At 44.3% G+C, this 14,805-nt stretch overlaps 2 protein-coding genes across 4 annotated transcripts in view; one reads left to right on the top strand and one right to left on the bottom strand.

Moving 5' to 3' along the window:
- The window catches only part of LOC138738710 (uncharacterized), a 152,953-nt gene that overhangs the window by 120,165 nt on the left and 17,983 nt on the right, over nucleotides 1-14,805 (bottom strand). The window lies entirely within an intron of this gene.
- The window catches only part of LOC138739829 (nectin-1-like), a 34,308-nt gene that overhangs the window by 12,404 nt on the left and 7,099 nt on the right, over nucleotides 1-14,805 (top strand). Inside the window, exons 3-4 of one of the 2 annotated variants that reach the window (XM_069892374.1) lie at nucleotides 67-396; nucleotides 4,891-5,006. In XM_069892374.1, the coding sequence (XP_069748475.1) occupies nucleotides 67-396; nucleotides 4,891-4,964 (404 nt within the window). In that variant the 3' untranslated portion in view covers nucleotides 4,965-5,006. Of the gene's footprint in view, nucleotides 1-66; nucleotides 397-4,887; nucleotides 5,007-14,805 lie in introns of both variants that reach the window. The other variant, XM_069892373.1, reaches the window with a different exon arrangement.

The following is a 14,805-nucleotide window of genomic DNA, read 5'->3' as shown; positions in this document are numbered from 1 at the left end:
TCCCAATATGTAAACCTCAAAATCCTTTAGAGGAAGCATTAACTGTATTTTGTTTCCATTTTGCAGCAAAAGGTTCAAATGAGGAGACACAGGAGAATAAGACAGCAGTTATAAATGAAAATGTTAACTTCAGCTGTACAACAAAATTAAAAAATATTCAGCAAGTTACTTGGCAAAAGCTACATGATCAATCTGAGGAAAATATCATCAAATTTAATGCAAAACTCAATACATTCAAGTTACCTAGTGGTAGAGCTTCTTTTATATCAACAAGTAAGCAGAAGTACACGATTGAACTCTCTAGAGTAAAGCTTGAAGATGAAGGATGTTACCGATGTCTATTTAGCACATCTGCTATTGGATCAAGTTCCAGGAAGACATGTCTCATTGTAACTGGTAAGCCAAATACATTAATGAGGGCAAGAAATGAAAGGCATGAGCAACATAACTGAATAAAAAAATATTGAAAGCAGTCAGCAGATCAGGGGAGAGGAACTGAGTTTTCAATGATCTGGGCAAATATCCCACTTGGAAATTGGCCGGAAGGACAGAAGTAGAAATTTATCCCAGTCCATTGTGTTTCTAAATACATTCCACTGAAGTTAATTGAACCAAATTTGAACAAGGGAACCAATGTAGTCCAATATAGTTCACTAATTAATGGTGCAAAGACCCCTCTGGCTTGGTATCTTATTAACAAGGGAATGCTTACTATAGACCCACTGGAACCCTAGTTCCAGTGCTCCCTTACACCCAGAGAGGCCCTAGTTTCATTGCCCCTTTCCCATCTGCAAAGACTCTAGTTCCTGTGCTCCTTTCCACCCCCAGAGGCCCAGGTTCCAATGCTTCCTTTCTACTTGCAGATGCTATAGATCCTGTCCTCCCTTTTGACCTGAAGATGATCTATGAAAGAATTTCCTGAATTTGATTGTTTATATTCATTATAGCTTAGAAGAATGAGAGGAAATCAGCTTGAAATATTACAAAATTCTGACAGGGCAAATAGACTTGTTTTGAGTGTCTGCCCCTTGGCTGGGAGTTGTCAAAAATGAAGGGTCACAATCTCAGGAAATAAAGACATTTGAGCCTAAGGTGAGGAAAAATGGAAGTGATACAGAGGAGTGTTACCTTCCTTAACCACACTTCCAAAGCAATAGGCAGGACAGTATGAGAAGAAGACAGTATGAAAACAGTATGACCATTAATAAAGTTTCGTTGAGTTGAAGCATGGTATGAACGTGTGGATGGTTGGGTGAATTTTTCCAAAAGCAAAGAAATTACACAGTATTCCTTGAAAGTGGAGTCACAGGTAGAGAGCTTTTGGTGCATTGGGCTTTATAAATTAATGTATTATGTGCAGGAATTGAGATGTTATGTTGACAATGCATAAGTCATTGGCAAGGTGGGAAATGAACAATGGAACAAGAGCCTCTGTGGGTGGGGAGCATTAGAATCAATATCAGATTCCTGCCCTCTCCCCAAACCTTTCAAGCTTTTTACATCAAGATATTTTTAAAAACTTTTAAAAATATCTTCATGGTAATGGATTCCACAGGTTCATTACCATCTGGGTGAAGACATTTTTCCTCACCTTAGGCTCAAATGTCTTTCTCTATTTCCTGAGATTGTGACCCTTCATTTTCAACAACTCCCAGCCAAGGGGCATACACTCAAAACCGGTCTATTTGTCCTGTCAGAATTTGTAATTTTTCAAGCTGATTTCCTCTCATTCTTCTAAGCTATAATGAATATAAACAATCAAATTCAGGAAATTCTTTCATAGATCATAAGCTGCACACAGCATTTGATGTATGATAATATCAAGTTCCTGCATAATTAGACATGCAACAGGACATCCTTCCTCCAGTACTCAAATCATATAAATATATAACAATTACAGCAAAGAAACAGGCCATTTTGGCCCATCTAGTCCGCCCCGAACTAAGTACTCCCCTCTAGCCCACCTACCTGCACCCCGTCCATAACCCTCCATTCCCCTCCCATCCATATACCTATCCAATTTTTCCGTAAATGACAAAATTGACCCTACCACCACTACTCCCAGAAGCTCATTCCACACAGCCACCACTCTCTGAGTAAAGAAGTTCCCCCTCATGTTACTTCTAAACTTTTTCCCCTTAACTCTTTTTTAATTTGTTTGTATTGAAACTTACCGACCGTCACCCCTACCCCCCCCCCCCCACCTTAACTCTTAACCTCTTGTTTCAATCTAGCATTGAAGGCCAGACTACCATCTACCTTCTTAACTGTTAGCTGGACATGCTTGTTTTCTTTCTACAAGTGGTGGGCAAAGACACCCAAGTCCCTTTGCACATCAACACCTCCCTATTTAATCTTCCTTTCTGTTTTCTTACCCACATGGATAACTTCCCATTTATTCACATCATGCTGCATTTGGCAAATTTCTACACACTCATTCAGTTTCAGCTGGCTGAGTTCTTCCAGAATTTCTTATTTTGTTTTATATTCCAGCATCAGTAATTTTATTTGTTTCCCATCCATTCATTCTCTTTCATTTCCTGCCTATTAATCAAATTTCGATCTGTGCCAATTATTATTATTCCAAGGCCACGTACTTTAATTTTTACTCACTGACCTGGGAAATATCTATTCCATCACTTATGTCCTGAAATAGTTCAGTTGGTTTGTTAAGCATGATTTCTCTTCCCGAAATCCATGTTGACTTTGTGTAACCTCACAGGTTTGTTTTGCCAAGTATCGTGTTCTCTTTTCCAAGTTTTTTTTCCCCCCAGTGACTAATGTTAGGCTCAACAGCCTGTCATTTTCATCCTACTCCCTCTTTAAGTAATCGTTTTTTTTGCTTGGACAGTCCTTCAGATCAAGGATGACTTGCTTCTACTCCTGTTTTCTGGGTTCTAAGGAGACTAATGAGGCCAATGTGGGAACGGCAGACTCTGGAGGTAGCTTATAACAGTTATGTGTTTAGTTTGTAAGATAGAACACATCCTTTGCCACTTACACTGGGTCTTTGTGTTTTCCCGAAGCAATGCCTTGCTCTTTTCATCATCATCCAGAATACACTTTCTCCACTCTGACATGGGCCATTTTACCTTAAGGAAGCTTTGAGCAATCCCCCCCAAATAACAGATCCTAGAGAAGAGACTGTGCGAAAAGTGTAGCCAGTTGACCAAGGTTGACTGAGAATTACATTGGGCCTCAGTGCTACGGATGTTGGTTTCAGCATTGACTCATCGACCCTTAGTGCTTTTATCACTGACACACTCCTATAGGTGGAAACTGTTCCATAACACTGGAGAACAGATTTGTAAAGGTTTGCTTCCTAAAAAAAATGGGGGATTTTGATAGACTTCAAGCTGAATACAATGCTAATTTCAGATTTGCTGTATCATGTAGGAAGTGGGAGAAACATTAAATTAACTTTTTATTGAATTGAGCCTGTTTAATCACATTGATGCACATTGCATTAGTTGAGGTGACCCAGGGTCAGCACCAAGGTGGGAGGATGGGGGGCATCCATGGCATTGCCCCCCAAAACGAGACATTGTGACCCCCCCCCCCACCTGTTCATGGCCATTGCCCTCCCACCCCCACAAATGATGCATGGTGCCCTGTAGCCTAGCATCTAGTGTCACAGTGAGATCAATGGCTATCTTCATTATCCATAATCCCCCACACAGCTGGAACCATTCTGCCAGTGTTAGTGCCAGAGAATTTACATGCCTGTCGGTCGCAAGGTTGACGATATAAAGCAGGAGAAATCCCCGGGCGCCGTGGGTGAGGAGAATGGGGCAGGAAGGGTCAGTGCAGCGGCCTGTGATTGTGCAGTGTCACAGTCACCCTGCAGTGCTGAGGGCCTGTTGAACTGGTCTCAGTCTCCGCGCTGAGTGAAGCTGTTCTCCTGTGCTGCCTTCCTACCTACCGTCTGTCAAGGAGATGTACAGAGAAGGTTCATGATAGGCAGCTGATAGCTCTGCATTTTTACTTTATCTTTTATGTGCGTGATTTTTGTTTACTGTGTATTGTGTGTGTTTCAGTCTGTGTGTATGTATTGAGTGTTGTGTGTGTGTGTATGCGTGTATGCACCATGGTCTGGAGAAATGCTGTTTCATCTGGTTGTAATATGAACAGACAGATGATAATGAACTGATTGGGACTGTTTATCGCAGTCTACCACATAACACTAATGGGAGACATTGAAACCCTGGATGTGCTCTGTGGAGCATACACCTCGGACAGTGCTGGAACCCTTCAGAGGACCGAGAGCTCCTGGAGAAGACCAGCCCGCATGCTCCAAGACCAGATGCAGATGCCAGAAGCGAGCTCACAAGCACGTGTAGGGCAGCATCACCTCCCCACCCATCCCCCAAGGCTGCAGGGTACACTTAAGATTAGTGTAGCACTCATGGAAAGAGAAAAATTGCATCAATGATGATGAGCATTTCAACTAAAAATATGGAATTCAACTCTTGAATTTCAATACCTTATCTGGATTTTTATCTCCCTTTCACTTCCCTCGGATTTCATGGATCCTGCTATTTTTTTTCCATTATCCCTTCCGATCTTGCCCTCTTTTATCCCCAATGCTCAGTTCTTAGCAGAGCCATTAACAACATACCTGCCCCATCTCCCCTACCAAATGATTCATTCTTATTTCAAAGAAAAGCTGCAGGATATGACATACATTCTGAGCTGGAATTTCCTTGTGAACAACAATTCCATTTGAAAAGTTTCATAATCCCAGGGAACAAACATGCTTAGGTAAAGATTTCCAGTAGTAGATTTACATTTTATGCTCTTCCATACTGCACTACAACCTGAATTCAAATTTATTAATTCGAAAGACTTATCCATATTTTTAGTTGTTTAATACTTTATGTCTTTCAGCAGATGGATCACATCTTAGATCGCAACATAATTTCTGGATTATTTCAGGACTGCTAGCAATTACAATATTTTTTTAAATTTCTCTTTCCACTGGAATAAGAAGAGGTGATTAAAAAAAGGTAAGGAAACTATTAGTTCGCACAAAATTGATCCAGTCTATTAAAGTAAGAGACGTCCAGCACTTTTTTTTCCAGATACTTTTCCAATCATATTTCAGCTTGAAAAATATTTGAGTCGTAGCTCACTAAAAGATGAATGATTGATAACAATGTGGCTAGATCAAAGGGACCATCTGTCTTTGAGATCCATCGAAGCCATCCGTGATTTCTTTTTTTATGGCAGAACAGAAACAGAACGGGGAGTAAACAAATTGAATTAGAGCCAAACTTGGTGAAGTGAAATAAAGAGAAGATGGCTTAACAAATGAGAGATAAACAATAAAATATCAGAAAATAATGTTGAAATGTTACACTTAAAAAAAAATTCAAGTTCAATCCTGCCTGAATGAGTTTCATTGTAACTCAGCGCTGGAGTGATAGATTATACAGTGAAAACTTTAATCTCAAAAGTGATAGATACTGTGAAAACTTTAATCTCAAAAGTAACAGGTTACCTTCTGAGTTTGCAATGGAGTGATTATGAGTGAGTAAATAATCTTCCATCAGGTGGGTAGGGTTAAATTAATTACCGAATATTTTCCATTATAATGAAAGTGTAAAAAATCTGAAAATAAACTCATGTTTACCTTCTTGCAAATCTATAAATATTTTGAACCTAAAATCTAATGAGCACTGTACCATCAGTACATGGGGACTCTCAAAATGCATGTTGAAATTTAATGTACATCTTGCATAATCACCAAGCAAATTTTATTCTCAAGGTTTCTTGGAACTTAAAACTATAAATTCAGATGGTTTCAGTAGATCAACTAAATTATAAAAATATATAGAAATGTTTAAAAAGGATGGATTTAATATAATGGTGTTGGTTCACCTCCAAGGTGAGTGAGTAATCCTGACAACACACAGAACAACCTACCATAACCTGTAACTCACATTGCTAAATGACCCTTCCTAGATCATTATATCTACTGCTTTTGTACATGTATTAATTGTAAAGCCAGTGATCAATTGACATGAAGAATTTGTCAATCTTCCCTATTTGTTAAATTGAAAATCATAGTTTAATTAATCGGCGATCAAGGAAAGAAATGCATTTTAGATTAGGTGCCCAAAGTGTTTTAAATGAAAGCCCATCTGTTCACCCTTGGTAAAATAACCATCCACACCCTACCAACTGCCTCCACTACTGTACTTCCCACACCACAACCTAACATTTCTGAAGCCCAGCAGAAGTCTATGACTTCTGACCGCTGTACTAACTTGATTGGACAATCTTGGCAGTAAAGTATGATGCCTTGGATGGTTCTGCAACCAGGAAATTAAAGAAAAAAACAGGATAGATGGAAAATAATATTATATTCAGCATATACTAATTACATTTTGTAATGTTATTTAAAACTCACACAAACAACAAAAGGAAAAGTTGGTATCAATCATACAGATTAAATGGAACATTGTTCGGGACAAATAGTGCAAACATCTTCAGAAAGCCTCACTACAAATTGAATGATTGTCTGCTTGCCTGAAACTATAGAACGGTGATGCATTTATGGAGGGAAATTCTGTAAAATCACTCAAGTCTAAAAGGGGGATAACAAGGGGCTCCAACCTATTTTGATTATTATGTTGTTTTGAGAAGAACTAGTCTATTATTTAGATTTATTGTGGGGAAAATGTGAGGTCATGGTCTTCAGCAGGAAGAATCAAAAGGCCGATTATTATCTAAATGGAAAGGGATTACAAATGTTATGTTCCTTCTGTGGCTTCTGATGAAGTTGATTTAAAGAAGTAAAATGCACAAGTCTGCAGTCACCATGGTTTAAGTAAAAACAGTGTTGGAAAAACTCAGTGGATAGAGCAGAGATAGATACATAACCAACATTTTGGGCTTGAGCCCCTCATCAAGGGATGACAAACTGTAGGCAGGCACTGAAACAAAATGATGGGTGGAGAGGCAGGGCAAGGAGCAAAGTCCCAAAGGCAGGGGTTAATAGGCAGATAAGGTATACTGGGGAGGGGTAATAGCTCTGTGAATGGAGAGGGAAGGGGGTGGAAAGCTGGACAAAAGAAGACAAAGCCAATGGAAAGGAAGGGAGAACAGAGTAGGCTAGCAGAAATGTTAATGCCATCTGGTTGGAGCATGCCCAGATGGAAAATTTAGTGTTGGTCCTCCAATTCGTGGGTGGTCTTAGTTGGATAGTTCATGAGGCCATGGATAGACATGTCAGCAGAGGAAAGGGGCGCAGAATTGAAATGGTTGGCTACTAGGAGATCCCTGTCACAGATACGGACAGAGAGGAGGTGCTCAGTAAAACAATCTCCCAGTCTGCACCCAGTCTCTCAAATGTAGAGAAGGTGACAATGGGAGCACTGGAAAACTCCCATGGATACACAAGTGATGTTGCTTCTCGAAAGGACTATTTGGGGCCCAGAATGCTGGTGAGGGAGGAGATGTAGGCGTGCGTGGCACTTCCAGCAGCTGCAGGGGAAGATGCCAAGGGGGCAAGTAATGGGAAGGAATGAGAAAAGGGAATCATGGAGGGAGCAGTCCCTGCAGAAGGTGGAGACAGAAAGATGTGTCTTGTGGTGAAATCATGTTGTAGGTGGCAGAAATTGCAGAGGATAATGTGTTGGATGCAGAGGCTGGTGGGTGAGGACTTGGGTAATTCCTGTTTGTTATATCTGGGGATAAAGGGAGCCAGGGCAGATGAGCAGGAAATGGAAGCAATGCTGGCAAGGGCTGAGTTTATAGTGGTGGAGGGGAAACCACATTTGTGGAACAAGGAGGTCATATTAGATGATCTAGACTGGAAGACCTCATCTTGGGAACAGGGAAGAGATGGATAAATTGGGAGAAAGGAATAAAATCTTTGCAGGGAATTGAGTGCAAGGAAGCGTGGTTAAGGTATTTGTGGGAGTTAATGGGTTTGAAGCATACATCAGTGGAATGTGTGTGTCCTGTGATGGAAACAGTGAGATCAAGAAAGGAGAGAGTATTGCAGATGCATTAGGGCAGCACCAATGTAGTCATCGATATAATGGAGGAAGAGATGAGAGGCCTTGCCAGTCTAGGCTAGCAGTATGGATTGTTCCACAAAACCTATAGACAGACAGCCATAGCTGGGACCCCTGCATGTATCCATGGCTATTCCTTTGACTTGAGAAAGTGGGATGAGTCAAAGGAGAAGTTATTGAGAACATGTTATCCCAGGCAGAGGAGGGTGGTGGTGGAGGGACACTGGTTAGGTCACTGGTCAAGAAAGAAACAAAGGGCTTTGAGACCTTGGACATCCATAATGAAAATGAGGCAGTCAAGTTCATGGAATTGGAAGTCATTGAAGAGACGGAGGGCATGTGATATATTATGGATATGGGTGGGGAGGTATTGGACCAAGGATGAAAAAATAAAGTTGAGGTAAGATGATACTAGTTTGGTACTGCAGAAGAATGTGGAAAAAATGGGTCCCCCTGGGTTTGTGTATCTTGGGTAGGAGGTAGAACCGGGCAGTGCGGGGATGTTAAACAATCAGGTTGAAGGCCATGGGAGTGAGGCGACCCTTGATGTGCTGTGGAAGGGGTAAGTAGGAGGAGGTGTCTGAGAACTGTCATCTGGCCTCAGCGGTCAGTGCACCAGACCGCACCTGCACCACCCTTGACTGTGGGTTTAAAGTATTTTTCAGCTCTACATATTTTCTTTTTGCTTCACGTCCATGTTCATTTGTTAATTTTTTTAAAAAGTGCTAGAAAAACCCAATGTTTTAAGCGGTGGGTAGGGTGATGGGAGGGATTAGAGGAAGGTGCAGGCATTTGAATTGAGACACTGCATCAGGAGAGCCTGCATCCTCCACTAGAATCCTTTCCCCATTCACTGGCTGCTCCAGGTTTCCACCTATTCAAAAATGGAAAAATTAGAATGCAGAGAACAAACTGGAGTCGTGTGGTGAAGTCCAGAGACCAGAAAAGAGCTTTAAATGAAAACTGACAGCAACTTGTAGAACAAACAAACTCCTTTTCACCTCCTTATTCATCTCTGTGCCTCTCAGGTGACCACTCAAATATCAGACCCCATGCCCTTCTCTACTTGCTCATCTGTCCTACTTTCAGAGCAACTCTGTTCCTTGGCCTCTTCCATTATGGAAAGTACAGATTCTGCATTCGAGGCGTCAGTAGCTTCGAAGGGCGGGCTGCCGGGGCCAAGGCAAGAGTCTGCGGTCAGAGAATCAGGAGCTTGGATGGGCAGGCGGCCGGGCCAAGGCAAGAGTCTGAGGTCAGGGAATCCGGAGCTTAGATGGGCAGGCGGCTGGGGCCAAGGCAAGAGTCTGCGGTCAGGGAATCAGGAGCTTGGATGGGCGGGTGTCTGGGGCCTAGGAAGAGTCCACGGTCAAGGCGTCAGGAGCTCTGATGGGTGGGCGGCCAGGATCACACTTTGTTAATTTTACTGCCCGTGACACAGCCCACTAAAACTACCTCTGTGAGCACCAGACCGTATGATTTCTGTCTCAACCAACACATTTCTGTGAGCCTCACGTCATACTGTATGTCAAAGCCGCATGTGGTTCACAAGCCACAACTTAGCCACCCCTTGTCTCGAGTCTCATTGTTTAACATGCTTCCTACTCTGAAGGGCAAGAGAGTACAAATGGGGTTTCAGTCTAGCCCATATTATGATCAGCCTTTCTGAAAATTAACTTGTTTGAAAAAAAAAATCCAGGTTATTATCTGTATTTAATTTTTCCCATTGCCATGGTCGGATTTAAACTTAAAAGTCTCACAATTATTAGGACAGGCCAATGAATTACTGATCACATAGATCAACAGCTTCACTGCTGCCACCTGCATCCTCATTGCGATCTCTAAGGCTTCACAAAGTATATTTTAACACTTGCAGAAGGTCTAAATACTGAAAATAACTGAATGTAAATTCAATGTTATTTTAGGAAGGCAAAATCATTTTTACTTCAGGGTGAGAATATAGTAAAAGTGAAAAACAAAAAGTTTTTCATTATGTGTACAGTGTGTGGTTATTTAATCACTATTTGTGTTGCTTTGCTTTTTCTTTGGATTTGTTTGATGATTCCAGATTGCATTGATTATTAACTGGCTGGCAGAGTTCATGTCACTGACTTTAGAAGGAAATCAACTGGACGGGAATATTACACACAGTGGAAAGCAAGTCAGTAAAATGAGAATGTCTCATGAATAAGAACATTGATACAGCCAATGAGTTTATTATTTTATGACTATGTTGCCCCAATGTGTGTATGAACAGAAAGTTTGAGGCCATAATACTTCCTATGGATGTGGTAAATGGTTTAGAAATGTACTTTTGATACAATCACATGAGGAAATCCAGGAGCTGCTGGCAAAGAAGCGAGCTGCCCACCAGGCTCACCTTACAAAGCCGTCCTGTCCAGAGAAGAAACAAGCCTTCCGTCGCGCATGCAGCCATCTTCAGCGCAAACTCCGGGAGATCCAAAATGAGTGGTGGACTAGCCTCGCCAAACGAACACAGCTCAGCGCGGACATTGGTGACTTCAGGGGTTTCTACGAGGCTCTAAAGGCTGTGTACGGCCCCTCACCCCAAGTCCAAAGCCCGCTGCGCAGCTCAGACGGCAAAGTCCTCCTCAGCGACAAGATCTCCACCCTCAACCGATGGTCAGAACACTTCCAATCTCTTTTCAGTACCAACCGCTCAGTCCAAGATTCCGCCCTGCTCCAGCTCCCTCAACAGCCCCTAAGGCTAGAGCTGGATGAGGTTCCCACCCTGGATGAGACATATAAGGCAATCGAACAACTGAAAAGTGGCAAAGCAGCAGGTATGGATGGAATCCCCCCAGAAGTCTGGAAGGCTGGCGGCAAAACTCTGCATGCCAAACTGCATGAGTTTTTCAAGCTTTGTTGGGACCAAGGTAAACTGCCTCAGGATCTTCGTGATGCCACCATCATCACCCTGTACAAAAACAAAGGCGAGAAATCAGACTGCTTAAACTACAGGGGAATCACGTTGCTCTCCATTGCAGGCAAAATCTTCGCTAGGATTCTACTAAATAGAATAATACCTAGTGTCGCTGAGAATATTCTCCCAGAATCACAGTGCGGCTTTCGCGCAAACAGAGGAACCACTGACATGGTCTTTGCCCTCAGACAGCTCCAAGAAAAGTGCAGAGAACAAAACAAAGGACTCTACATCACCTTTGTTGACCTCACCAAAGCCTTCGACACCGTGAGCAGGAAAGGGCTTTGGCAAATACTAGAGCGCATCGGATGTCCCCCAAAGTTCCTCAACATGATTATCCAACTGCACGAAAACCAACAAGGTCGGGTCAGATACAGCAATGAGCTCTCTGAACCCTTCTCCATTAACAATGGCGTGAAGCAAGGCTGTGTTCTCGCACCAACCCTCTTTTCAATCTTCTTCAGCATGATGCTGAACCAAGCCATGAAAGACCCCAACAATGAAGACGCTGTTTACATCCGGTACCGCACGGATGGCAGTCTCTTCAATCTGAGGCGCCTGCAAGCTCACACCAAGACACAAGAGAAACTTGTCCGTGAACTACTCTTTGCAGATGATGCCGCTTTAGTTGCCCATTCAGAGCCAGCTCTTCAGCGCTTGACGTCCTGCTTTGCGGAAAATGCCAAAATGTTTGGCCTGGAAGTCAGCCTGAAGAAAACTGAGGTCCTCCATCAGCCAGCTCCCCACCATGACTACCAGCCCCCCCACATCTCCATCGGGCACACAAAACTCAAAACGGTCAACCAGTTTACCTATCTCGGCTGCACCATTTCATCAGATGCAAGGATCGACAATGAGATAGACAACAGACTCGCCAAGGCAAATAGCGCCTTTGGAAGACTACACAAAAGAGTCTGGAAAAACAACCAACTGAAAAACCTCACAAAGATAAGCGTATACAGAGCCGTTGTCATACCCACACTCCTGTTCGGCTCCGAATCATGGGTCCTCTACCGGCACCACCTACGGCTCCTAGAACGCTTCCACCAGCGTTGTCTCCGCTCCATCCTCAACATCCATTGGAGCGCTCACACCCCTAACGTCGAGGTACTCGAGATGGCAGAGGTCGACAGCATCGAGTCCACGCTGCTGAAGATCCAGCTGCGCTGGATGGGTCACGTCTCCAGAATGGAGGACCATCGCCTTCCCAAGATCGTATTATATGGCAAGCTCTCCACTGGCCACCGTGACAGAGGTGCACCAAAGAAAAGGTACAAGGACTGCCTAAAGAAATCTCTTGGTGCCTGCCACATTGACCACCGCCAGTGGGCTGATAACGCCTCAAACCGTGCATCTTGGCGCCTCACAGTTTGGCGGGCAGCAGCCTCCTTTGAAGAAGACCGCAGAGCCCACCTCACTGACAAAAGGCAAAGGAGGAAAAACCCAACACCCAACCCCAACCAACCAATTTTCCCTTGCAACCGCTGCAATCGTGTCTGCCTGTCCCGCATCGGACTGGTCAGCCACAAACGAGCCTGCAGCTGACGTGGACTTTTTTACCCCCTCCATAAATCTTCGTCCGCGAAGCCAAGCCAAAGAAGAACATGAGGGAACCTGAGGTAAAGTTCAAGGAGTGTAAAAGAACCTGGAATCTTAAGATCCTACCAGGAATGATGACTGTAAAACAACCAATTTGTAATAAAAGCCCATTTTGTACAATAATATATTTTAGAGAAAGAAATATGTCACTCTATCCCATTGTTGTGCGCAAATGCAGCGAAAAAACTGAGTTAACAGGCTGTGAGCTCATTTAGCACAACTGATTTACTTTGAAGTTTTGTGTGCCGCCTGGAGCCTGCCCCTCGTGTAAGCTTGTACGTGCTCTTCCAGTCTCCACTGGAAGAGAAGGACCCGTGGTGCCATCTTTGCCACGGTTGCCTGGCTGACTGCACATGACAAACAGGGCCAGTTTGCCGCTGCGATTATGTGCGCCTCCACACAACCACCCACCCCCTACCCCAGAACCGGCACTGGTGGTCTGACAGTGCATCGTGGGTGAGATCTGCTGCTTCGGTGGCTGACCTCTACGTACTAGCAGTGGGGCCTTTATCAGCCCTGACAAGTCCAAATGTGCTGGTTTGAGGCAGTCCAGGGTGAAAAGTTCCTCTCTGTCCCCGACGTCGAGAATGAAAGTAGATGCATTGTAGGGTCCCTCATAGGGATGCTGGAGGGGTGGTCTATATCCACCCCTCTGAACAAACACAGTCACAGGAGTTTAAGTCTGCTTTGTAATTGGAGGTTGGGTAACAATGTCATGATGACAGTGGTGGTGCAAGCGATCCCAGTTTGTCTCTCACAGTCTTTCCAGTACGATAGCGGTGTCAGAGGTTTGGCCTGGCGATAAAAGGAGGAATTGGCCTGGGACTGCAAGGGTCTCGCTGAGACTAACTGAAGACATTAGGCTCCTACACAAGCAAATGTGAGGAGATCTTGAGGTTGTCCTTTGGTGCTGTGCAAATACCGAGAAGGACCCATGGCAGTTCGTCCACCCTGTTTGGCCTCATTAGCCTTGCCATCAGTGCCAACTTAAGGTGGTGATGAAAACGCCCGACTAGTCTGTTGGACTGGGGATGGTAGGCAATGGTGTAGTGTAGCTGGGTGCCCAGAAGTTTGGAGAGTTCGTTCCAAAGGGTGAAAGTGAATTGGGCTCCCCAGCTGGTAGTTATGTGCATTGGGACTCCAAAGCGGGAGACCCAGGTGGAGAGGAAAGCTCTGGCGCAAGTGTCAGTGGTGGCATCCAGGATGGGTACGGCCTTCGGCCAATGAGTGAATCTGTCCACTATTGTGAGCAGATGGCGCGACCCTCGGGAGACTGGCAAGGGGCCCACTATGTTGAGGTTGACATGCTGGAAACAGCGAGTTGATGTGTTAAACTGTTGGGAGGCAGGGCTGGGTGAGCCGCTGAACCTTCGCCATTTGGCAATGTGTGCAGGTTTTTGCCCATTCGCTAACTTGCTTTCACAACCCGTGCCAGACCAACTGGGAGGGTATCATCTATACCATCATTCGGATGGAGGGATGGGAAAGGCTGTGTAGCGTATCGAAAACCATTCATTACCACTGAGCGGGGACAATCGGTCAGGGTTGGCCTGTGGAGACGTTGCAGAGTAAAGTCGCGCCATTGGTATCCAGTGGGAGGTCTAGCCTTGGGTGTTCACTTGGGCAGCGGCCTTGTAATGCAGTTGACTGTGTCTATGAGCTCATGCTTAGAGCGGAGGACATCTGCTTGTGTCGCGACCATACATAGGTCATTGAAATCCACATTTGCTTGTGTAGGAGCCTAATGTCTTCAGGCATTTGCTCGAGGAATGCCTGCTCAAATATGAGGCAGGGTTTGTGTCCCTCTGCCAGGGTGAGCATTTCATCCATGAGGGTGGACAGCGTCCTGTCCCCAGGCCATCTAAGTGAAGGAGCCTGGAGACCCTTTCGCATAGTGAAAGCCCGTATGTGCTAATGAGGAAGTTCTTTAGAGAAATGTATTTACCTTCCTCTGGTGGCACCTGGATGAGGTCATCAACTCGTGAAGTAGCTTCCTGGTCCAGCAAGCTGACGATGTAGAAGTATTTTGTCGAATCCGAGGTCATCTGTATGATCTGGAACTTGGGCTCTGCTTGGCCAAACCAAGTCCAGAAGGTTGGCAGCTTTAACGCAATGGTGCTTACAGCTGCGGGGCCCATTATGCTAAGTCTTCAGAACATGGAGATTCGTCAGGGTCACCAGTGTAATGTGTTGTGCGTGAGCACAACAAAAGAACGGAAACAGCAGGCTGCGAGCTCGTTA

Source organism: Narcine bancroftii, chromosome 7 (assembly GCF_036971445.1).
Source record: "Narcine bancroftii isolate sNarBan1 chromosome 7, sNarBan1.hap1, whole genome shotgun sequence".
Taxonomy (NCBI): domain Eukaryota; kingdom Metazoa; phylum Chordata; class Chondrichthyes; order Torpediniformes; family Narcinidae; genus Narcine; species Narcine bancroftii.
This window is presented reverse-complemented; position numbering and strand designations above follow the sequence as displayed.